At 43.9% G+C, this 26,131-nt stretch overlaps 1 protein-coding gene across 4 annotated transcripts in view; it reads left to right on the top strand.

Moving 5' to 3' along the window:
• Positions 1 to 26,131, top strand: part of ARID1B (AT-rich interaction domain 1B) — a 416,165-nt gene that overhangs the window by 340,235 nt on the left and 49,799 nt on the right. For 3 of the 4 annotated variants that reach the window (XM_032650747.1, XM_032650749.1, XM_032650748.1), the window contains exons 7-8: positions 2,270 to 2,449; positions 16,348 to 16,675. In XM_032650747.1, the coding sequence (XP_032506638.1) occupies positions 2,270 to 2,449; positions 16,348 to 16,675 (508 nt within the window). Of the gene's footprint in view, positions 1 to 2,269; positions 2,450 to 16,347; positions 16,676 to 18,512; positions 18,642 to 26,131 lie in introns of all 4 variants that reach the window. The other variant, XM_032650746.1, reaches the window with a different exon arrangement.

Genomic DNA, 26,131 nt, shown 5'->3' with positions numbered 1-26,131 from the left:
AGAAAGGAAGAAAAACGTATACAATCTGTATGGAATTTAAACACTTTTTTTTATTAAACAGGACTCTATATGAAACTCTTGAGAATTTTATAGTCAGGCTTAGATAAATATTTCATGTTACATCTTAAGATGCAATCATTTATAGTAATTTTAGCACTCTGATTTCTGTTTGTTTTCAGATTTGAAAAAGCAAACATTTTCTATGATGATTTATATCTGGGAGCCGCCAATTGAGCCCAATTTCACATGACTTTATCTTTATAAATAAATGAAATAGGATAATAAGGAAGAGCTCTACTTACTTGTATTTTATGTCTATCTCTTTAGACAGAAGCAGTGTTAGAAGATCTCTTCTTTTTCTTACTGAAATGTAAACCATGGCCTTTGTAAATGCCCTACTCTGTTTAACCCCCTAAGTTTAAGCTGACCTTGGAGGCGGGCATCATCTTCCCCTCCGGCTGCCTCAGGAGACTTTCTCAAGCCACGGTTCTCAGTTCTCCTCTGGAGTAGGTGGAAACCTGCCCCCTCTCTGCACTCACCCTGTACTAAAGCCTTCAGCTGACACCCGTGAACTCTCAGCAACTCGAACTCCTGGGTTCTGGGAGGTTTTTTTTCAAACTGCCCTTTGTTAGTCTTCTGGTTTGATGATTTATCTTTTTCTTAGATATCTGTCTTGATTTGGGGTATTCTTTGTCTAAATGCGTATTCACAGTTCATTCTATGTACTTGCTTATGTTTGGCTGAACTACTGATGATGGCGATGTACCTTGACTTTATAAAAAGTCCTGCACAACTGAGAGGGGTATTTTCTTTATCCATTTGTCCAGCTACCTGCTAAGCACCTACTGTGCTGTGCTCAGCACTCTGAGTACGGGAGGAGTTTAATACTCATTCTTTCAGCACATAGTTTTTGATACCTACTACGTGCCAGACGCCCTGCTGGGCACTGAGAATGCAGCAGAGAGCACATACGTGATCCTTGCCTTCATGGGGCTTATGTTTTAGTGGGGAGGAGAGAGTTTAAGTGAGTCAGAAATAAAGTAAGATGATCACATGTTATGAAAAGCACGTGAGGAGAAAGGGTGGCGCCGCCAGGGCAGTCAGGGAAGGTGGACCTGGAGGACAGGAAGGAGCCGGCAGTAGGACGCTCTCGGAAGAGGCAACGGGAGAGAGTAGGCTCTATCAAGGGAAAGAGCTTGATGTTATCTGAAGCATGAGAAGGTTAGTGGACTTCAGGGTACTGAGGTGGAGAGAAAACTGTAGGAAGTGGGGTTAAAGTGAGAAAGGCAACCCCAGACCACAAAGGAGCCCACAGACCGTAGTCAGATGGGGGCATTTTGTTCCAGGTCTAATGAGAAGCCTGGTGGCAGGATGGTTATACAGAGAAGATACGCTCTCTGATTTCCTTTTTTATTCCTGAAAAGTCATTCTGGCGGCTTTGTGAAAGTGAACCAAAAGGCACAAAAACGGGGCAGGGCTGAGAGGGGTGAGCCAGACCATGACCATGTCTGGTTGTGGGAGAGAAGATGGTAGCTGGGCGGCTTGGCTTTTGTAGATGAGGAAATGGAGAAGAGGAGTGACCCAAGATACATTTCGGAAGTAGAGGCAACAGACGTGCCAATGCATCCATCACACCGTAGGACATCAGGGCGGGAGGAAGGAATCGTGGGTGGCACACTGGAAGGAAGTCAGGGTCTGTTTGGAAAGCAGAGGACACTTCAGACCCTCCACTTGTGTGCAGTTCCCCCTGAGGGGGGTAGTATGAATCAGGTGGTAAGTCGGCAGGACTATAGGAGTCACGGTGAACAATTGTGGCCCCAGGAGATCAGAGGGAAGAAAAACGGTTATGCGCAGGGGAGAGCTGGGTGCTGGCCTGGGCTTGAGAGAGGGGTGGGATGTTTGAGTGAGCGGGGACACGTGGCCCAGAGATCGGGGAGTGAGCCGAGGCTCTGAGGGGCGTGCGCATGTCCCGCCAGGCAAGAATGGAGGTTGGGAGAGGTCAAGGTTATTGGCCTGTTCACCCTCTTCTCCTCTTCCCTAGTTCATGTCCACAGTCCATTGGGTTCCCAGGAACTCTAGTGAGAGCTCAGAGTGAGGACTAGGGTAAGCCCCCTGGGCCCTCTCACGTCCTCCACACTGGGTTTGAGATGCCTTTAGGTGTTCTTTAGGGGAATCCCACAGCACCAGTCTTCTCCCATCTACCTTTGACACAATTCCATGTTCACTTTTGTCACCTGCATTTATATATTTCCATTTATTTCTCACTTAGGTTTTATGGCAGGCACACAAAGAAACCCTCAGATGTCTCAATATGGACCTCAACAGACAGGACCATCCATGTCGCCTCATCCTTCTCCTGGAGGCCAGATGCATCCTGGAATCAGTAGCTTTCAGCAGAGTAACTCAAGTGGGACTTACGGTCCACAGATGAGCCAGTATGGACCACAAGGTAAAAAAGTTTCTCCAAAATGCACTGCAGTAGGTTGTAGAAATTTTGTTAATATGTTAGTCCTTCAAGACCTTAACATTATAAACATCTCTTAAGATCCAGTTATTTGTTACCTGACAGATTTGTGAGGTTAATGCAAACCCACAGTCCTTCAGTTGCCCGTAGTGATGGGAAGAATAATTATAGCAACTATTCATTAAGCATTCATGCATCAGACACTGCGGTAAGTGCCCTTCATACGTGTGCTGTTAATAATGAAGGAGTAAAGCCTGTTTCTGCAGCGTAGCTCTAAATGCTTGTCCTCAAAAAGTTGCTGATTTAAAACCTAGGTTTCATCATGTTGTATTCTAACTTTGTCCCCTCCCTCTCTGTAATTATGTTTGTAACAATATTCTCACTACTCAGAAGGATTTCATGTGTCTCCAGATGAAATCTCTCATCTCTCTTCATCTAATCTGTCTCCAAAGTGCTCTATCAGGTAAATAATGGTTCTGATTTTCACAGTCATTACCAGTTTTACTCTTAGAAGGCAGGACAAAGCCTGAAACGGACATGTCTTTCAAAAAGGAAAGAGTAGAAAAATAAGTGGAACTTGCCCCAAATACACCATTTTCATTCTGCCTTCCTGGACATTGGCGTCTGTTTTGTCTTACACATGCAGAATCCTTTTATCAGGGTTTTTAACCTGATATATATATATATTTTTTTCCTAAGTCACTTTTGGCAGTAAGGCATTTGAAATTAGCACCTTCTTTATATTTTGTTTCTTTAAATTAGACATTAATGGATAATTTAGAGAGAATGAGCTAACCTGGCACAATTCCCAGAGCTTCCTCCTTTCTGAAAATACCGGAATATTCTGAGTGAAGACAATGCCCGGTAGGAAACTGTAGTAAAATGTTCGCTACCTCCACAACGAAGTCGGATCCCCTGACTTAATAAAGCCTTAATATTTCTGAGAGCTTTTCTGTCCGTCTGGAAAACGTGCTGCGTTGAGGACCTTTGAGCTTCTCCGGCCATCAAATAAGTGCCTGGCAGGCCGGACGATTCTTTGAGGAGGCCAGGCACCTTCTCGGCTTCTTACCAGGTGTTTCTCAGAAAAGCGTTCCTTGCTTCACGGTTTGAAAAGTCCTGTTTTCTGAAGATCTCTTTCGGGAGGATTTTAAACACCTTCAATACTATCAGTGCAGCACCATCGCCTTGCCCTATGCTGCTCTGTCATTTTACATTCCAGCTATTTCTGTTGTCGGGAAAGTGATATTAAAACACCCAAAACAAAATTTTTCCATGGCCCCTTCCTGCCTCTGTCCATGTGCACGTAGTCGGAGTGGATACAGACGTGGGTTTTGCTTGATTCCCTTCACACCGTGTCATAAATGGAGTTCCGTGTTGTGAATTCCAGTAAGCTCTAGGAATTTAAGGTCCCAGTTGACAGTGTCTTCCCGGTTCCTCATCAGCCATGGGTAGTTGTGACATGTGGTAGTTTGTTGCGGAGCTAAGGCAGGACGTGTCACTCAGCTGTGAAAGCGCCTACTTGCCCGCTGCACCTTCAAAACTGGGGGGCCTTCGGCTATCAGGAAAGGAAGAAAACTTCAGTGAAGGTTGGAAAGGCAGTTGATAAGTTGTGATACGCACAGAAAATATGGACTTTTGTTCAGAATGTAACTGGAGAATCCTGGAGGTCAGGACCTTATCCTCAGAATTAGGGGTGGCTGGAGGCCTGGGATTTAACCACTACCACTCACTAGGGCTTCCTGTAATCTTCAAAACTGGTTTCTCTACTCTTAAATAATTCACTCTTGAAGTCTCGTCCTCTGCTGCTCTCAAATAAGGGGAAAGTGGAGCCTTGGACTATCTGATGAGTCTTTTGTGAACGGCTGTGAAAACACTTATGCTTTAGGAGTTAGGTAATAACACAAAAGGTAATTTCTATAGAATGGATTTATTTTCTGAAAAAAAAAAAACACCTCCGTTTTTTGGAATCGTTGAATGTGAAGATTCTTCTTTTCTAATTTATTTGGCTGCGTTGGGTCTTAGTTGCAGCACACAGGACCTGCGTTGTGGCGCGCACGGGCTCTTCGTTGCACCGCACAGGCTTCTCTCTAGTTGTGGCGTGTGGGCTCTAGAGCACGGGCTCAGTAGTTGCAGCGTGCTGGCTTAGTTGCCCCGCGGCACGTGGGATCTTAGTTCCCCAACCAGGGATCGAACCCACCGCCCCTGCTTTAGGGAGGTGGATTCTTAACCAGAGGACGGACCACCAGGGAAGTCCCAAGATTCTTGATTTAGGAAAACTGCACCTGTGAGGGTTCTCACCCAAACTTGTGTGCCCTTGGAAAGTTGCTTACTCTCTGGGATTTACTTTTCCTATAGAAAATGGGAAAATTAGACGGTGTTACCTTGGAAGTTGCTTCTACTTCTCATATTCTGAGTCTAAATTTTGCTTCAACTCCAGGGCCTTTTATGTTAACACGGCCCACTGGATCCACTGCGTAACATTTTGGTTATGTAGACAAGAAGGTTTTTGTTTGGGGTTTTTTTTTAAGGCGTAAATGCTGAGTTTAGGTTGACATTAGAGATAATTGAAAATAAGGCCGATAATTTCCATACACAGCACTTTCTAACTTTGAAAAAAAGTGCCTGCACATCTGTGCTCTCGGCAATGTTCTCCTTCCGAGAGGCATCTCTAGCACATTCTAGCACATTCCACCTTGAGGCGTGTCCCCTCCTGGGTTCCTCGACTGGCTCCCAGTGCTGTGGGCTGCCAGTCAGTGTCCCAGTGCTCTGTGTGCAGATCAGAATTGTTTGCGTTCCTCCTTGCATTATCCTCTCCTCGGCAAACACTGAATGGCAGGAAATTACGCTTGTGACCTGTATCACTCAGTTCAGTAAATGTTCTTACCTTTACATTTCTCTTGGTTGATCATTTTAAACAGAGACCCGAATGAAGTACTTTTTCTCTCTCTCTCTTAATTAACTACTCAAATTATTAGTAAAATATTCAGCTTACATCTTTGCGTTACACGTTTTGATGTCTGGAAAGAATGGCTTGTGCAGCGACCCACAGGGTCATCAGTCCACATCTTCTATGTCTGGTACTAGCTAGATGGCTTTCTTCTGGGCTGGTTTCGTTTTTAAGAGATCTCAGGGGAAAATAGTTTACAGTCTCTTTTTGCTGTAACCTTTTTGCTGTCAGGAGCAGCTTCTTCAAAAGTATTAGTAACAACCAGCGACGTTTATTAAACGCTACTGGGTCCTGGTCTCGGTGTTTTTCATATATTAACCCATTTAATCCTCACAACATGCTGTGTTATAGGTACTGTTATTACTCCACTTGACAGAGCAAGAGACTGAGGCGTGCACCACATACACACCTTTGCCCCGGGCACACGGTGGGACGCCAGGATTCAAATTCAGACATACTTTCCCATTTTTATTAATTAACAGGAAGCCCTTGACGTTATCCCATTTTGCAAAGGAGCAGGTTAAGTAATTTACGCACAGTCCCACAGCTATTAAGGGCAGAGCCAGGGTTCACACGGAGGGAGACTTCAGAGGCCACTCACAGAGCCACTGGTGCATCGCTTCCCAGGCCTGAGATGTACTCCTTCAGTGAGCCGAGAGAGAAGGAGGCGAAAGGCAAACCACTGGCCTTCAAGGAGCAAAGGAACATTTGGGGAATGCAGGCGTGGAAATACATCAGAAATACTAGAGATTAAGGGAAAACATAACTATTAAAAAGAAATTTTTAGAAGTGTATATGATACTGTAAAATCTGAATTATTAAACGTACTAACGGGGCTTCCCCCTTCGGCTCGCGTTTCTCCCTGCGCCGCGTTTTCTCGACGCTGCTATTTTGAGCTCCTCCGCCGGGCTGGGTGACAAAGGCGCCGCCGCCGGCATTTTCTACCCGCGACTCGGCCACCCGGCCGGCCCTCTCGGCACCCACGGAATCCCCGAGGCCCCAAAGCACCTCCGGAAAGGATGCGCCGAAGAGCGGCGGCTTTCCTCGCCCCGAAGTGCGTTGGCTCCTCGACGGTCTCCCAACAGCTGCTAGGCCATCATCGAGGCTGCGATGCCCCCTCCCATACAAAAGGCGACCTTGAGCGCCGGTAACAGGAAACACCCAGTCAGTTTCGGGCAAATATCAAAATACCCTAATGGGATGAAGCCAATCTAAATGTGTAAAAGTGTTTAATTGCAGTATACTTGATGAAATAGTACTTTCCTACCTTCAAGCAGGCACGTGTAAAGTAACTACCCTTACAAACAGTTTGCAGTAGAAAGGGCCATAGAGACTTGCTCTAATAAATAGAAAGCAATTATGTAATTGACATGTTAATTATTAATAAATGCCTTTGTATGGGAAAAAGGGAGCGGAAATCAATTTCATCTTCACAGCCTTTCTATTTCCTAAGGACAGACACTGTCTTGTTCGTGTGTTCTCTAGAACAGTGTCTGTCACAGACTGTCCACAAGTATTTTTGGCATGTTTGTCACTAATTGCAAAAAGTGAGGGTCTAGCCTTAGTTTTGCAAGGAATTAGGAGTATTACCTTGGGCAACTAACGGGGATTCTGAGCCTAGATTCCCCTCCACCTATCACTCCCTTGTATGTTAGTGTCTGGGCCACCCCTTACAGCCACACACGTTGTACACTGACTCAGCCTTGGTTTTATGCCTTAATTTGTATAGTGTGTCTTAGGAAGCAGGGAACTTCTGAGTAGGTGAGTCTGAAGCACGTTTTATTCCTAAATTACTTGGTCAAAGAGGCTTTTCAGAAGGGTTTAACATGTTTTGCTCTAAAATAAATAAGATGCCATCGGAACTCTTCCTTCTCCTTCATTCATTAAAATGTTTCTCACAGATTCAGCAAAGGCAGACTTCAGACGATACCTAGTTGAAATGAATGCAGTTCCAAAATGGTGAATCGTGCATTAACAGTCTTACAGCTGTTCCAGTTCAGAGGAGCAACATATAAATGTTACCAGCTGGCAGCCCACTGGCTGCTTGGAGAGTGCCTTACAGGCCCCATGGCAACCTTGGTGTCACCATGACCCAAGACTTCAGTCTCTGCTCTTACTCTCAAATTAAACTAGATTCAGCCTCTCTGCTACAGAAGTGAGATGTGTCTGCCACGTGGATTCATGTTTTCTCCCCGGACAGTGCTGCAAACTGGAGATCTTGTTCTTTGGCTTTTTCCAAAGGCTGGTTTGGTTTCACTCATTTTTTTTCCTTAAAACAGTTTGTAATATACTTGATATGTTCACTGCTTCCTGTTACCTTTATTTTATGGTTCAATGGACATTGCTAGACAAAAGTATTAAATCCATATTCTATACAGCTTTGTTAAAAAATTCTAAATCTTTATCTTGCCCACAGTAGCAAAAACAGATTGTAGTAGATCATTTTACAGCAGAAGGTGGTTAATGCCATGTTCTTTTGATGCTCAAATTTAGCCTTCAAGTTAAAAGGTTTAAGCATGAATTTTTCTTAGCAGACTGATAATCATCGTGATTTTATCAAAACCTGGGAATTAGGGAAGAAGTAAGGAAAACAAAGTACCAATCAACTTTAAGAAAGAAAAAGAAAAAACATAAAGCAACACTGATTTTGACTAGTGTGAAGCTAATTATTTTACGTTGCTTATTGAAATCAACAGCACACAGAGTGCCAGCATCCCCTCCCCTCACTGAATGACTAAGCACCTCGCGGGGCGTGGTCATCCGGTGGACTTGTACCACAGGCCTGGATCACGACAATTGTGGATGGCAGTGTAGAAACGCAGGATGTGGACGTGCAGCTTTACTTTACATCTTAGCAAGGTGCCTTTTCCTGAGGCTCACAGCTCTGCCATTTTTTTCAAAGGTTTCTTTGAAAAGAAATGACCGGTTTTCAAATCTTTAAGAGTTGGTACCACGGGTCCTTTCAGAAGGCTTCCTGCACCCGCCGTCAGGTGAAGCAGATCAGAGCTCTCCCTCCAGGGAGCGCCGTTCCCATGCAGTCTGTGGGTGTGCGCAGGGCACAGCGGCTCTGAGCCTAGGGAGGACGCAGGTGCTCAGGCACCTGTGACGACAGTGACTGAGAATCCTTCGTTCCTTACCGTAGGGATTTTACTGTTTTATGCCAAATTTGGCTATTGAATTAAGATAATACAATTTTACATTTTTTAGGTGAGTACTTACTTTTTCTTATACTTTGAGAAATAAATTTAATATCTGTGCATCTTGAAAGTAAAATCAGGCATATGATGCAATATATAATAAAAAGAATTTCACTGATTGAAAAGTTATCTTACATTAATATTGGAACAGTTTCTTTCTGTTCCTTGACAGATTCTAACCATTGTCAGTGTCCAGCAATAGTTACTGTTAATATTTTTTTCCTCACAGCAATCACACGAGATAGAGAATCTCGTATCACGCCCTTTTTGCAGAAGGGGAAACTGAGCATTGTGTGTGAAATGTCTGCGTGTGTGTGGCCTTTCTGAAGGCCACACACACGCAGACATTTATGCCCCTGCTCCTTGAGGGCCTGTGCTCTCAAGACTCACTGCTCTGAAGTTAGATAGTGGCATCGGACTTACCATATGTCCCCCAAGCCTGTGTGTGACGTCAGCCTTGGCTGCGGTGGTTTCTCCAAAGATGCGCTTCTACACAGAGGCAGCCAGCACGCACACAGCTCCCTTCCCCGCGTGGCTCTCCTCTGTCACTGGCTCAGGGACCTGCCCTCTCCACTCTGTGTAAGTTCTCCCTGCTTTGTTCTCCTTCAGAGCGCTTGACACCACACGACATGCTCTAGATTTGTTTATTAGCCTGTCTCCTGCCACCAGAATGTAAGCTCTTTGCCTTTGCTCATTGCTGAATCCCCATCTGTTAGCACAGAGCTGGCATATTAGAGGCTCTTAAGAACTGTTTCCTAAATGGATGAAGACAGAGTGTTCCAGAGACACTGGTATACCTTCTTGACCCTGCGTTGATGGTTGATGGGTATTGGGTTGACTACTCAATGCTTAAGAATTATCTTTGGGAGATGGCGCTAAGGATCATGGTTGTCTGTTTTGTTTGTTTGTTTGTTTGTTTTGCGGTATGCGGTCCTCTCACTGTTGTGGCCTCTCCCGTTGCGGAGCACAGGCTCCGGACGCGCAGGCTCAGCGGCCATGGCTCACGGGCCCAGCCGCTCCGTGGCATGTGGGATCTTCCCGGACCGGGGCACGAACCCGTGTCCCCTGCATCGACAGGCGGACTCCCAACCACTGTGCCACCAGGGAAGCCCATGGTTGTCTGTTTTTCTCTGTGCTTTTATATTTTCTATATTGTGCTTGCATCACTGTATAATTAAATTTTTAAAGGAGTTAAACTTTGTAACATATATGGGAAAAAACACCAAAAGTAACATATGTGGGAAGAAAACTACCAAAACTACCCAAAAAACTACCCAAACTACTGAAGTCATACTGTAAGGTAATAGGTCTTTTCTCCTCTTTTACAAGCTTTATGTAATATTTTTACATTTTGAAGACTTTTTAAAATGCATGTTGACCTAGGAAAAATATGGTGTCATATATCAGTTCAAAAGATAAATTATCGCTATTCCCACAACTAGTAGGATTTAACGCAACTTGGGGTAAGTTCACTTTCATTTTGAATCTGCCTTTGTGGTCTTCTTTACTCAGTCAGTTTCTCTCCTAAAGCAGTGGCTGAAAGTACAGCACTGTGAGATCATTCTGAGAGAAAGGTAGCGTGGGAAGAAGGTTTTTTAAATGTAACTTTTTTTTGCACAGCAAGGATCTTACATCCATGAAAAATACTCTCAAAATCATTTGTCATTAGAGGAATGAAAAGTAAAGCCACAACAGTATCCGCTACACACCTACTGGAATGGCTCATATTTTTAAAAAATTGGCAACATCCAGGATGTACGGTAGAGCAATTAGAACTCTCATCTGTATTGTAGTGGATTTTCTGACAAAGTTAAAAACGCACTTATCATACAACCTAGCGCTCTCATCCCTAGAGTTTACCGAGAGAGATGAAACATATATCCACTCAGAGACCTGTGTGCAAATGTCAACAGCTTTATTCGTGATTGCCAGACACTGGAAACAGCCCGAACGTTCACAGAATAGAATACTACTCAGCAACGAAAGGGAACAGACTACTGAGGATGTACAGCATTATGGATGAATTTGGAGAGCATGGTGCTGAGTGGAAGGAGCCAGACACAGTACGCTGTGACTCTATTTATGTGACATCCTGGGGAAGGCAAAACTGTAGGAAGAGAAATCAGATCAGCGGTTGCCAGGGGTGGGGATGAGATTGACCACAAAATGGCAGCTTTTTGTCATGATAGAAATATCCCCTGTCTCAACTGTGCTGGTGGTTATAGGGCACATATGGTTGCTAATGCATATAAATCCTACCTCAATACACATGACTTAATATTATATAGTAGATGGCTATGTGAAGTGATGATTACTGGTCAAATTTAGCCCTAATTCACAAATATGTGTATCATAGTATATAGCTAATTGTCCATTTATTTTTTTTCCCGCTCAGGGTCAGCTGTCTATTCTATGATTTGTGCACCCTTTTACCCTCCACAGCAAAGGGGAATAATACAGGACTTTGCGTGTAGTAGGTGTTCATAAGTAATTGTTGTATGGTTGAAACTGAGAAGTAAAATAAACGGAAGCATTTAATGATTCAATAAAAGCAGTAAGCTTGGAATATTCATTGTAACTAGCAAATCTGAAAATTTAGAGTCAGGTACAGAATTATTTGTGATCCTCTAAAATAATGCTGGTGACTTGAATAGAGTCTATCTCCGGCTTCCTCTGTCTGGTGCTTGAATACCACTCCTGGTGGGTTGAAATCTGAATTCATTTGGTGACCAATTTTCCAAAGCTGGTGTGCCAAGATGAACCCACTTGAAAACTGTGGGCTCTCGTACTTGGCTGCAAGACCCGTCCAGCTGAGGTGGGCTGGCCCAGCATCTGTAGCCTTCATTGTGCTTAATGCTGGAACCATCTGCTTTCTGTCAGAGCTAGTGCCAACAAATTACTAATCTATTAGAGAAACATGGAAATAAGATTGCGCTTCTCATTCCTGGCTTTTCCTCTCATATTTTGCTTGGCTTCCATATTTGGTTTTTGTTTATTTTGGGGAGAAAGATATGTTATCGAGTAGGCAAAGTGGGGGGATGTGTGAATCATTTTTCACTCCTTCCACACGTTTTCAAAAGATGACGGAGAAAAAATCATATTCATGCTTATTGATAATAATCGTATTATTGTTGATGATCATGGTGATAGCTATCATTTTTTAGGTAGTTCTATGCTTGGCACTGAGCTAGTCCCTTTCTACCTATTCCCTGTTATTCTTGTTACTTTACCTGGCAAAACTGATGTTCTGAGAGGTTAAGTAACTCGTCCAAGGTCATGCCCCTAGGAAGTGTCAGACCAGTATTCAAACCCAGTTTCTAGAGCCTACGCTTTATCCGTTGCTGCCTCTTAAGCCATTTAAAGCCTTTAGAAACCATTTTTATCCAGGCATGTGAGTTTAATGAGGAAAGTCTTGAAAGTTTCAAGGAGAAGAAAAGGGGACTTTGTATTTCTTCTACCAAATAGAGGCCTCTATAATTAGAACATATTCCCTTGACATGTGCTTTTGAGTGCCAGTTCGTGAAATCAGCCTAACTGATTGAGGAAAAATAAGATTGGGGGCGCAGCACTCAATGGGCCTTTCTAAGGACAAGTGCACGCGTGCGTGTATGGGTGTGCATGGTGGTTGTGCTCTGACGCATACTCCACCCGATTACAGAATGCTTCCTGCTGTGCAGTGAAGACCAGCTGCTGAATTGAGCAAAGCGATTGAAGCCCAGCTCTTGTCTTCTTAGTGCATAAAATGAATGAAAAAGCTAGAAGTCAAGTAGAGGGTTACTGAACATCTCAGTTGTCTCTTTGTGTTCATTAAAATACAGCCCCTGACTGCCAGTTAAACCCAAGGTGCAGGAACCCAGAGTGACAGTGTTTCTCTGTTCCAAGTATGAACGGCATTCTACTTCAACTCTAAGCAGAATTCCACAGAATCAGGGACCTTACTCTCATCTGCACTGTGGGCATAGTCTGCAACAACCAGGTGAATGCTTGTTTTGTAAGACAAGATGAAGGTGTCATTTCATTTCCTTCAAAAGCAAAGGGTACGTATGTTTTCACTGAATAAAGTTTCTTACCAAATGAGTCGCTTATCAGGTGTTGAGGGGGGTGGAAACTAGCCGCAGAGCAATAGCAAGAATATGTGAATTGACATCATTTGTGTTCAAAGTGTAAATGAGTTTGTTTCTTTTTAATAAAAGCAAGAGCCAGAAAGGCACTGCTGGATCTCACTGATGTTATCAGATAATCTGGAAGTGAAGGGCTGTGAGGTCAGTGGGATGGGTGGTGGTGGGGGGGGAGTCTCCAACCTGCTGCAGAGAAGAGTTTCGAGGACTGTGCTCTGAGAAGGCGTGGGAAGAGGCAGGACACAGCATCCTGCCCATTGTTCTGCGTCCCTCCCAACCAGGATGAGCATAAGGGGCCCTTTCCGCGGAGACAGTGTGATGGGAAAACCGACGGGGACCTTCTGTGTGGTCCCGTGGGACGGGAGATTCAGAGCAACCTCCGAACTTTTTATAAAGAACTTTGATAAACAGTGAACGGTCACCTTTTACTTGAAAACAGTATCAGTTTGATTACATCTGCAAAGGCAGAGTATCTTCATGCAAAGGCAGTTTAAATTTGAGGTGCTGGCATAAAAGACTAACTCACGATGCAATTCGGAGGCACCTGAGGTGATGTATGTTGAACCTCTCCTGTCCCTTCCTTCCCTTCCCTTTTGTTCTCCTATCCATTCCACCTCCTCGGACGGCCAGTGCCTCGCTCAGTTGTTCCTCTCCAGCCTTTCTTTGGCTTCCAGGGATATTCAGGGGAAAGTAGCTGCTGGCTGTAACAAGTCACTTTCTGTGTTGCTGGAGCATTTTCTTAAGAAGCTTGTCCCAAGACCGGTCTGTGGCGGGGCTCAGCAGATTAGGGCCACTCTGGCCGGCCGTTCGTGTTTGTAACGCAGGGGCTCCCGTTTGTGTGTGTGTTGCTTCCAGCCACGTCAGGGCTGCAGTGGCAGTTTAGCTTTTGTTTGGTTGGTTGGTTTTTTGCGGTACGTGGGCCTCTCACTGCTGCGGCCTCTCCCGTTGCGGAGCACAGGCTCCGGACGCGCAGGCTCAGCGGCCATGGCTCACGGGCCCAGCCGCTCCGTGGCATGTGGGATCTTCCCGGACCGGGGCACGAACCCGTGTCCCCTGCATCGGCAGGCGGACTCTCAACCACTGTGCCACCAGGGAAGCCCGGCAGTTTAGTTTTGACAGACACCATCTAGCCCACAAAACCTAAAGTATTTAGTCTCCAGCCCTTTACAGAAAGTGTGCCCAGCCCGTGGTCTGTGTGAACAGTGACCTTCACACCGTCTCCAGTGAGTAATACACTTCATAGACAGCCACGTAAGAGAGCTCACGTGAGGCACCTAACAGAGCAAATACCGGTCAGTGCTGAATAGTCTGGGCTTCTTGCAGATTTGTAGGTGGTCTGCACTTGAGAAAACCTGCTTTCACGACTGTGATGATAATGTGATGTAAGTGTGGTTTTCCTTAAGTATTTGAGAGGCCAGTCAGGGGTGTGGCTAGTGGACAGCCCGGGTGCAGACTGTGGCTCTGAGGCATTTTAGCCACGTGGCCTTGGGACAGGCCACTCAACATCCCGCACCTCAGGCTCCTCCTTGAAGTGAGGGTGATAATGACCGGGACCTCTTAGGCTTGATGTAAGCGTTAAAGGAGGTAATGCAAAGAACTCGAAACTGAGCTTAGCACACAGTAAATATCAGTTGCTGGCTTTTATTGTTACTAATCCAACCCAATTTCTGCTGGAAAACCTGGAGAAGCTCCTTCTCACATTCAGAATAGGTCCCGGGCTTGGAAGCCTGGTATATGGGGGCCTCTTCCCTCTGTCCCCTTCTCGCGGCCCCATGAAGCTCAGCAGTGACTTGCTCTTGAGTTCGCCCCTTCACTCTCTGTGCCGTCGTCCACGGCCTCTTCCATAGGCGGAGGCTCCCTCTGCCCTCTTCTGCCTTAATCACCATCCAACAGTAACCCCTTAGCATTTTTGCACTCAACGTTTGAGATACTTTACATGTTACGTCATTTAATCCTAACAGCAACTCTTCAAGTAGACAATATGGAAGAGGCTTATCTCTGTTTTACAGAGAAGAGAATGAAACAAAGAAAGATTAAAACAACTTAGCTATAAGGTCACATGGTCAGTATATATAGGGAGTCTTCCCTCAGCCCCAGTTCTCCCAGATCCCAAAGCCTGCCCCACACAGACGCCTGCGTTGCGACCCAAGGTGGTTTTTCAAAACCTTTCACTCAACGCCCGACCATGGACAACCCCCCGTATCCCCACCCGACACAGACTTGTTCTTCTTTCTCTTACGCTTTTCACAGTGCGTTATCTTTTTGTTTTTGTATTTTTTCTCATCTTACCCCTGCTACTCCACCTTACACACACACACACACACACACACACACACACACACACACACTCTTAGGTTGTGAGCTTCTCGAGTACAGGAATTGCATTGTATTTAACTTTACATTCCCTGTGCCTAGAACAGTTATGTTATATAGATGAGGAGATTCTTCCAGAAAGTAGTAAGGACAGGTGGAGAAACACTAATCCATATTCTACAGACACTTATCCTTTTGCATATATTTCGTTTCAACAGTCACTTATTGGGAGGCAGCATATTTTATTGGTTAATTACATGGGTTCCATAATCATTCTGCTTGAGCTTGAATCCTAACCTACTAGCTGTTGACTTTCTTCATTTGTAAGTGGAGTCATGGTCGTATCTACATTTCATATAATTATTGGAGAAAAGAATGAAATCATGGATGCAAAGCACTTAGCCCAATGTCTCACACATAGTATGGTTCAGCAATTATTATTATTGAAGTGGCATTATATATGCCTTCAATTTACTTGAATGTAGTTCATGTGCACTCAGTCCAAAGAAAAGGTGTGAAGGAGAGAGAAAACAAAACTACTGCACTAGTCCAGGCCATTCTACTCCGTAAGCACGTGCCCCGTGTGAGCAGAGATGGGAGGTGAGACTCTGGACGCTTATCTCAGTCTGGGACCCTGCCTGCTTCCCATAGTGCCACCATCTCGCTGGGCTGAGTGCCATGCCAGTGCTTGAAACTTATTTCATGAGACGTGGCATCAAGTGCAAACCAGCCACTTTATCTGGTGCTCAAACAAAAGAAGTCTTCCAGACACCAGAGAAAAGCCAACGGTGCTGGATTAATGTCGCATTTCCACATGACACCTCCTGTGGAGTTTTGAAGGGTGATTTTGACCACATGTGCATGTTTTCTTACACCTTCTGAACGCTTTATCATAACTGTCCAGTGTGGTCGCGATGTAGTGGTACAGTCTCAGATTGGTGTTCACCTGTGGACTGGGGGCTGAAATGCTTACTTCAGTTGAATTTTGGTAAGAGTACAAGGTGCTGGATGAGCTAAAGCACCACTCAGCGCTAGCATCCCGTGTCCATTCACAGATGGTTTCAGTGATCAGCCTGGGTCTCCCTCCGTGTTACAGTGGTCCTGTGTGGCTCTTTGCCTTTGGAATGTGCAGAGAGCGCGTATTTTGACTGCCAACCTCATCAGCACCAATAGGGGAAAGGGTTAATGAGGAAAATGACTAATATTCTGTGTTGATGACACTGTTGGACACAAAGTGTTTCCAGTGAATGTTTTCACAAGTTCAAATATTAAGTAAAAGGCTTTAATTTGTGTTTGATTTTTGTTTAGGTAACTACTCCAGACCCCCAACATATAGTGGGGTGCCCAGTGCAAGCTACAGCAGCCCAGGGCCCGGCATGGGCATCAATGCCAACAGCCAGATGCATGGACAAGGGCCAAGCCAGCCGTGTGGTGCTATGCCCCTGGGACGAATGCCATCAGCTGGGATGCAGAACAGACCCTTTCCTGGAAATATGAGCAGCATGACCCCTAGTTCTCCTGGCATGTCTCAGCAGGGAGGGCCAGGAATGGGGCCACCAATGCCAACCGTGAACCGTAAGGCACAGGAGGCAGCTGCCGCAGTGATGCAGGCCGCTGCGAGCTCGGCACAAAGCAGGTATGCCGTCGGGCGGGCGGTCTGTGTGTGGATGTGTGCACACATGCGGAGCCCAGAGCTGCATCATCCCCGGCTCACACGGGGGTGGAGAGCAGCAGAGGGTCCCTTGGCTTGGCCATTCCTTTTGTGTTAAATATATTCTGTACCCTAAAGGTCAAGAGAAGTAAACAATAGATTGTGTTGTATGAGACATGGAAGAAGGAATCACTGGTGGGCAAGTCAGCTGTGGGAGGTTATTTGAAACAGCTGTGAATAGTCACTGCACCAAGCAACCTAGAGCCAGTGGCACGGCGAGTGTCTTTGTGGTTCCACTTAACACAGTGAGGTTTAGGCGGGAAAGTCTAGAGCCTAAAAACTGGCTAAAATCTAAAACATTCAAAAAGAACTTCTCCCTTTTTTTTTTTTAACCTCACCATAAAAGTCTTTATTAAGATAGAAACTTTGTATGTGTACATATGTGTATTGTGTGTGTTTGTCTAAATGTATATGTGTGAGATTTATTACGTCACGTTCTTATGTTGTATTTTATTTTTCTGGGCATAGCTCTCTCTCTGTCCAAACCAAAAGGTGGTTAATAAAACAAGGATTATATTTCTGAAACTTTAAGTTGATAGAGCAAAGGCTCTAGCCTCTACTACTTACTTGTTTTTAATCCTGAATTTTAAAATTAATTCTTGAAGTAAATACTTGACCTGTATGAAAATAACTGAATTAAAAATTTAGGAGGCAAAGTGAATATGTTTTAAAAGACTCACATGTAAAAATGTTTGAATTATGTTTAACATATGTCAAGGTATGTTTTAAAACAAAGGACACTGACAGATATGTGTGAACATACGGTATCTTCAGAAGAAAAGAGAGAAGATTCTGAGTTTGTCAAAGGGAAATAAGAGCTTTTGTGTGTGTGTGTGTGTGTGTGTGTGTGTGTGTGTTTAAATGTATCCCTTTGTTGCTTTTCCTCTGAAGTTGCTATTCGGGAATGTTAGGGACCCTTCCAGTCTCACTGTTTGCTCCACATAATAAAATGAAAGTCAGTCATATTCTCTCTCCCCCTCTCTCCCTCTCCCTCCGCCCCACCCCCCACCCTCTCCTCCGCGTTACAATTACTTAGGATCTTCTGAACCCCAGCGCTATACCTCTGAACTGAACCTATGCAGGCTGTAGAGAGAATGTTTTAATAAACCTGTCCGTGAGGACTGGTTTGGCTGGTCCAGTTGAAGCTTTAATTTAGGTTTAAATGAATTGTCCATTGTCACAACTCAAAAAGCACAAGTTATTTCCTTTTTAAGGAGAAAGTACTTGTTGATTGCATTTGACATGAAGCCTTGGGTAGTGATCTGGGAAGAAGATAACTGTAGAGATTAAGGCATAATTGTTTGATTAAAAAGCCTTGCTGTGCTCCCTTTCTGAATCAGTTTATATATAATTTTATATAAGTTACTGTATAAGTATACATCCATGCATTTTCATTTTCTATTCCTAATCGGTAGACCATTCCAAAGCCTCACCTTCACATTCCACCCATCAGAGCTCTCCAGGAGTTTGAATGGAGACTGTTTATTTTTTGGCTTTTACCAAAGTCAGAGCTATGCTTCAGAACTGTAAAACTGAGATTGGATCTGAGAATCTTACTTCTCTCTCTCCTTTGCCCTGTCCCCCACCCTTTTTTTGAAGGATTGTTCTCCAGCTCCACTGCCAGGTAGCTGCATGGTACAGAGTATTTTATGCCACATTCTGTAACCTCCACACCTATGTGTGGAAATAACATAATGGACAGGGGGATTCCTACTTGTCTACAGAACAAATCCAAAGAAGTTGTTCTTCTGTTCTACTTTAGGCCACCATACATTAGGTCGTCTGCTTATCCCAGCCAGTCTGGGGCTGGCGGACGCCCCATGTTTTCTTCCCAGCACCCCAACTATGGCAACTCTCAGGCTCCCATGATGAACCAGCCTGACCAGTACGGGTAGGTAGCAACATGCCCTGACTTGCTGCGGGTCCTGGGCATTTTTTTAAACTGTTAATGAACATGCCATCTGGCTGCGAAAGGAACACCCAAAGTAAGAGAGTGAAAGACCTAATAGGAAATCCATCTCAGAGGGGGCTGTCTTTTGTTTATTTTTGTTTGTTTTGGGTTTTTTGTTTGTTTTGTTCTGTTTCGTTTTTCATTCTCACCAGCAGTACTGTGGTAGTTTGGTGGAGACCTGCATGCCGTCCCCCAGATCCTGTCTTTGCATGGCTTCGGCATGGCTTCTTTCCTTCGTGCCTGAGAGGGAAACAAAAACTTTTATCTACGTAAAAGTAATGAAGTCACCTACTCCGGCGTCATGTCCCCCACTGTTGTCGTTGTGTCGTCTAGGACTTGTGTAGCACTGTTATCATGACTGTGTTATTGTCATTCCTGCCACTACAGGGACCTGCTTCCACACTTGCCCTGAATTCAGAGTGCGGTGGCCCCATGGAGCCCCACTGCAGGAGGCAGGGCTTAGGTTCTTAATAGGACTTGCGAGGGGCCTCGTGCCATCATCACTGAGCAGACATCTGCACCAACGATTTCTATTATTTCCTTCTCCCAAGGAGGTTTAGAATATTAAAGTCACCAGGAGAATACAACCAAATAATGCAACACAGAATTTTTTTTTCTAAACACAGTGTTGCCATATTGTTATCAATTTCGACACAGGAATTACATACAGCAACAAAAAGTATCTCTCTTCTTTCCTACTACAAAACTATAATATCAGGCTGTCACTGTCTTTAGGTTAGTAAATACTCTTAAAGTATATTATTATTTTTACCGGTATCGTTTAGCATATAGTAATAATAAGATTATCTCATGTAGACTGAAGAGTGTTAAGGGGTTAGTTTCAGCAGAAAGATACGACAGTTTTGTAAAATAAAACCGGAAACAACCAACCAGCTTTGTTTAAAGACTAAACTTACGGAAGTGTGTTTTCACTACTTGTTATGAATGCATGACACAGAGGGCTTTTTTATAGCTTTATATTCAATATACATTTATTTAGGCAACAAGAGCAAATGATAATTTTGCAATTGAGAGTTCTAAATCCTGTAAACATGGCCCTAAATGTGGACCAACAAATAAAGAATTCTGTAAACATAATCCTAAAAGTGAACTAAGCATAGAATGAGGTAAACATACTTATTTTGGAGAAATCGTCTTTCCTCTTTTTTTCCTTTCTTGTGCTATTCTCAAGGTCACTTCATGAGTTAGTAGGAAGATAACAGTGGGGGGAGAAAAGCATTTATCATCAGCTGCTAATCCATAGGATCTGTCCTTTACCCACTCAGGAGTCCTATTTAGACCCACAAAGCTAGTTTGGCTGTGCCTTGCCAAGCCACATTAAGCAGCTGTGTAAAATGAATTTAAATGGCATGCACCAGAGTAAAATGTCTTTCACTGGGGCAGAAAATCAATGTTAGCTAACCAGCATGGGAAGATCAAATCTGCATTTCAGCCAGCAGCATCCAGAGAGCTTCCTTAGAATACAACACCTCCTCCTTAATTAAAACTAAGAAAAAGGAAGATGTTGGAGGGATTCTTTGTAAATCATATGAAGCACAGTTGGCAAAGGCTCATCTTTGCAGCCCCATCTGTGTTAGCTCTGAATTTTGCCGTTTGCGTTTACACTATTCTTTCTAAAAAAGAAAGAAAAAGTTTTATTTCTATTTTAAATCTTCCTTCCTTTGCACTTTGCAATATACATAACCTCTTGTGCCCCCTTTTTTTTTTTTAAAGTAGAAGCTTGAATGTGAGAAAACATGTAGAGTACACGTTTCAGTGCTATGGGTTAGGAAATTTGATTTTCAACATGTTTTTGCTTTATCCTTAACAGCTCATTGCAGCAGACTTGTGTTTTTGCTTTTGTTCTTGTTTTCTTTCCCCACTGATAGCTCTGTCAGGGTAAAGTTAGGTTGGCAACTTGAAAAGCCAGTCCACTAAATGGCAGACTGTCAGGAAGAAGTGGCTCAAGCCTTTCAGAAACACAATATTCACAGAGTTGGTTATAATGACTTCTTTCTCAAGTCAGAATCCCAAAGGGCCTAGAGCCTAAGAAAGAATCTGCAAAAGACAAATTAGTGATGAAGGGAGGGAGCGAGAGTGTGTGTGTGTGTGTGTGTGTGTGTGTGTGTGTGTGTGTGCGCGCGCAATTAGAGACAGAAAGCTAACTGCAGAAATGAAGGATTATGGCAATTATGCTTCAGGCTTTTTCAGCTAGTTGGATGTAAAATAATATAGAGAAAAAACACACAGATTAAACTTGTTAGAAGCTGTTTTACTAATTCCTTTTTGAAGAGTGACATTGTGAGAGTAAAGCTGCTGCAGTGAATAAGTTCAGGGACATATGGATGAATTGTTTTTTCTTTGTCACCTTTTGAGTAAAGGACTCCCTCATTTTGATTTTCAGACAATTTACAATAGAATGTGATGAATCGTACTGTTCCGGTACTAGATTAGCTGAGTAATACTATACAATAATTTGAAGTTAGCAATTTATATGTAATATCTGTCCAGGACCTCCCCCCATACACATTTGATATACTTTTTTACTCAGAAGGTACCTTTCTGTGTTCAGTTTTAAAGCATTTCTAGATGATGTTCTGTTCTTTTGAAGTAACGAGAAACAGAGAGTGGGAAATACTAGTTGTCTTACTAAAAGCCTAGTCGGGGCTGGCGGATGACGTTCATCGTCAGTCCAATTCTGCAGCGTCATGTCGGAGGGACTCTGAGACACTGTCCAAGTACAGACGAGCCAAGGTTGGCCAGAAGTTTAGGAAGGACTTTGGCCTACTGCTTCTAAAGAAGCATTTCCATGAATCCCAGGCTATAACATAATCCTTCATATTTTTTGAATGATTGACCTCTATGCTTAACACACACACACGTAAAATAAATTTCCCTCGGTCATTTAGTGTGTTTTGCATTCATTCTAGGTGGCACCCACCTGGTACCGTCCGACAGTTGACATCTCTCCCCAATATAGCTGATCTGTGGATTTGGATATTTCAGCGTTATCCAGAGGTTTTTTTTTTTTCTTGGAAATGAGCTCCCAGGGTGATACATGACTTCAGTGAACTTACGGAAGGCCTGGCAAGCCTAGACCTTTAAGCCATGGTAGATTTTGATTCCTTGAAGTCAGCCATCCCCAGCACCTCCTACATCTCAACTTTAATCAAGCCTTCGGTGACTTGAGATGGTTTGTGTCAAAGTCCTGGCACAGATCTTTAGGATAATATTTTCACCAGGATAGGTTCCAAGAGGATATAGAATTTCAGTTGTACAATAACAGAATTTTAGAGCTGGAAAGATTTTAGATGGCATCCAGTCTGTACCCCTCAATTTTATGATGAAGGAAACCAAGATCTACAAAGTTACCTGCCATGGGTTACTTAGTTACAGGCGGGGCAAAGTCGACCCCAGGGCCCTGTCTCCTAGGCCTGTGGCTCTTCCTTCTACTTAGTGCTGTCTCTGTAGATTTTCTTTTTAAAAAAATCTCTTAATTTTACTTCTCCCTCATGTCTAAAGGCAAATCTATTGATACTAGTAGAAAGCAAATATTAATCAGTATCTTATTGGAGATCCTATTTCTTGCATCGAAGTCTGAATTGTTTTTCTTTAGCTCAGCCTTTGTTGTATCTGAAAGGAAGGGAGCGCTTTGCTGTTTCCACTCAGACTACCTGCACATCGTGAGTAGTTTGTTTCTGGAACCACACACCTTATGAAGTGAAGTGACAGTTTACTTGATGGCACACAGTTGGGTTTGAATTTCTGTCCTTTTCACCCTTCGATTGCCCACCAATGGCGCTTTAACATGTTGCATTCTTGAGACTGGAGTGTAGCTGTTAAAATAAGGATTCTGAGTCATGCAAGAGTAGAAACAGAAGTTGGCATTTTTACCCAGATAAATGCATACACCTACGTGATGCTGATACAAGCAATATCTGTCATCCTCTTCTGTCCCTTTAAAGACTCCCCATTGAACCAACTTAATATCAGACAGAGAAAGACTCTCAGACTTCTTAGTTTTTAAAAAAAAAAAAAAAAAAAAGAACAAAAACGAGTCAACTTGGAAAGTCTCATTTCTCCTGCTGAGGAGGGAATTTTTATACTGAATATCACAGCCCTGCATCTGGAGACTTCCATCTTAATTCTTAAGTCATACCAAAAGCTAGGATAACTGAAATCAGCTTTTAAATATTTTTGTTTTTAGTAAAGTAGGAGATTAGGGATTTTAATTAATATTATTTTCCAATCTTAGCCACTCTTTAACAGACTGAATAAATTTCATGAAGTCTTAACCATAAGGTAGCTTGATCGGTAGCAGTCTAACTAGTGGTGTTGACGTGGCTGAATGTTTTGTGAGAGTCTGAGCAGTGGTTCCTCTGCTTGGGAACAGCTAGCTGCACGTACAGACCCTGGTGGATTGGGCCTACGTAGACGCTTATACCTGTGTCTTATATGCACCATCGTCGTCTTCCCCGCCCCCCCCCCCAGCTTCCAGCAACTCTTCTTTAGTGGGGGGGGCGGGGGGGGGGGGTGTATTCATAATTCATTTCACCTGTTGCTATTTGCCAGCAAGGCACTTTTTCTCTGTTTTCTTCCTCTGAAGCCGGTATGACTCAGTCTGCTGATGGGCTAGGAGGCACTGATGTGGAAACACAGTAATGGAGATAGTGCATTAACACATCAAAGAGAAGGGGCGAAAACGCATGTGTGTGCAACCTCAGTTATAGTGGGTCCATGGGCTTAAAGAGCTGTGAGTGATCTGTGTTAACTAAGAATTCAGCCCTTTGGATTTTGGACAATTAGGTATTAAAATAATAGCTATGATTTGAGAAGTCATGTTATTGAAAGACAAAGCGAAACGATTTCAAAGGCTTAAATAGAGTTTTAATTTTTACAATTAAATGTTAGCCTTTGTTTTAACATCTAAACACTATGCTTTAATTTTTAGCTCCTTCTTTGCCTTCAGAATTTAGAATTGGAATGCATATTGCTGTGTTGGTATTTCAAGATTCTGATTTCAGTCAGACCTTTCAGAGTTCCAGAACTATTAGAGCAGCCATAAAGTACATTTATGAGTCTTCAAGTCAAAAAGTCGTAAAACACTAATTTTTAAAACACCAAGAGAGATTTTTTTTTTAAAGTTTAATGAGATCCAAGGAATCGAAGTATGAAATGTACAGCAAACCTTTAATGGACTCGAGTCTCTGAAGTTCCTTAAACCACTGGTTGTTATCTAGAGAGATTTTTAAATATACACACACACCCTCACCCCAGCCTCACGCCAGGTGAGGCTCGTGAGCCTGTATCTTTTATAAACCTGCTGGGTGGTCCTGGGGTAGAAGACCAGCACAAATCTGGGGATTGCATTAGGGATTCCTGCTGCTCAGGTGCACTAGTGAAAAACACAGAGGGAAGAGGCAGGAAAGCCCAAGCTCGGAGAGCCCGTGCTTTGTACCTGATAGACGCTGACGGAAGAAAATACTGGACTAGAGCTGGGGACGCTGGATAGAATTAGAAGGAACTGATGTTTAAACAGACCTGACACCGTGACTCAGGCTTTGGCGATCTTTTGTCTCACTTTCTACCTCCGAGCATCCTCTCAGATATCAGTATCTTCCTGATACTCTGAGATATTCCAAGTTCCCCTCCATTCCTAGAACTGCCTTCTTAATTCAGAATGTCTTCTATCCACGTCCCAGTCTGCACCTCTCACAGCTGGGTGCTGTCCTTACGTCAAAGGGAGCTCTCAATGATGTGTGTATTGGGTTGGGGCTCGGATTAACCGGGCCAGTCCTCCATCAGTGGAGTGTGTGCCCAGGTTTACTCATCCAGGCCACTTGTCTTCCTTTCTAACCTCATGGGCCCACTAACATCTCTTCCCCCACATACCACATGTTCACACCGGACAAACTGGGAATATCACATCTAGAATCAGCATTACAGTCCACCCGTCACTGGAAAAAAGTCAGCAACACAGCCCAGCCAATCCCAGCTGCTCGGAGTTGTTAAAGGTAGGAGTGCTGAGATCACATTTGTCTCAGGTAGTACCATTGGCCTCAGCACCAACCTGCAAGGCTTTCAGGTTGAAACCAGGAAGTGTCAAGTTGTTCTCAGTCTGAAATCTCATAACCTCAGCAGGGTTTGGGGCCGAAGGCAACAAGAAGAGTTTGTAAGCGATGAAGAGGCGGTGATCCGGGTCTTGGTCTATCCCAGTCTGTGGTTGGGGAGGTGTCATGGGTGACCGAGTGAAGATCATAGGTGGGGGGCTGCATTGTCCGACTGCCCAGAGGGCCTCTTAGCTGGTAGCGTTAAGCCTGTGGCAGCAACTCCCTGAGGCTCTTCTAATCTTGACCTTCATTCTTATTTTGAACTACATTTCCATCACGTAGATTAAAAAGCAAAACCAAACCACAAGGTTTCGTCCCTTGCTTTAAAAGTTAACTCTTACTGGATTGCCTTTGATTGTTAAATACCTACCGGTACGAACTTGCCGGGTCCTGCCGCTCCAGCTTCTTGGGCCAGAGCACCTGGCGTGGACGTAAAGAACTATAGTTCTGCTCAGCTATCAGGCCTTTCTTACAACATTTTTTACCCTAATTTTGAACGGTGTTTTGCTGAAATAAATTAAGTAACTTTGTGGCCCAAGGCCACCTTTAGCTCAGAAAATCTGTAAGAATTTTAGGAGGATTTTTTTCATAAGTTGGAAATAACCATATTGATATATTTCCTGGCACTGCGGCCCTGGACAAGTGCATTCCTCGTTAGAGGGTCTGACAGAATGTTGCTGTGGTAAAGTGTATGAGATACGGATCTCAGGACCCAAATTCCATTTTATTTTTTTAGCCGACAGCCTGGTCCATTAAGGTACAAGAAGTCTGAATGCATGTGAGACCTGTGCCCTCTCAGTTGTCCCCTCCTAAAGCAGCACTGGGGTCAGCTCGTTGCTACCTGCTACCTGGCTCCTCGGTAGCTGCCACGCCCATTTGCTGCCTGCGTCCCAAGCGTCCAGACCTCCAAGGAGACCCACCCCCGTGTCAGTTCGCTCTCCCTTAACGGCTTGTACCCAGGAAGGGAGTGTCCTGGTGCAAAGGTGGGAACTCCTATCGCAGAGAAGGAATAGCCTTCTTTGTAAATCATTCGAGGTCTTAATGGCATTATGATCTCAAGATAAACTTTCTTAAAGATCTTTAATACAATGCAGTTAGAAAGGGGCACTTTTTTCTTTCTAAGGGGGACATCAGAGGCAACTAGTTTCTCTTTCACAAGGTTCAACAGATCTCATTTTTACCAGACAAGGGAACTGTGCCAGTTACGTCTTGTTAGAGGCCAGTCAGAAGCCACGAGTGCCAGCACCCACCCACCAAAGTGCCAGGCTCACCTCTTGCAGGGAAAGGACAGGTTTGGGGCCCGGTGTTGGCCCTGTGGCT

The sequence above is a fragment of the Phocoena sinus genome, chromosome 12, assembly GCF_008692025.1.
Source record: "Phocoena sinus isolate mPhoSin1 chromosome 12, mPhoSin1.pri, whole genome shotgun sequence".
NCBI lineage: Eukaryota > Metazoa > Chordata > Mammalia > Artiodactyla > Phocoenidae > Phocoena > Phocoena sinus.
The sequence above is the reverse complement of the archived record's forward strand: the minus strand, read 5'-3'. Positions and strand labels throughout refer to the sequence as shown.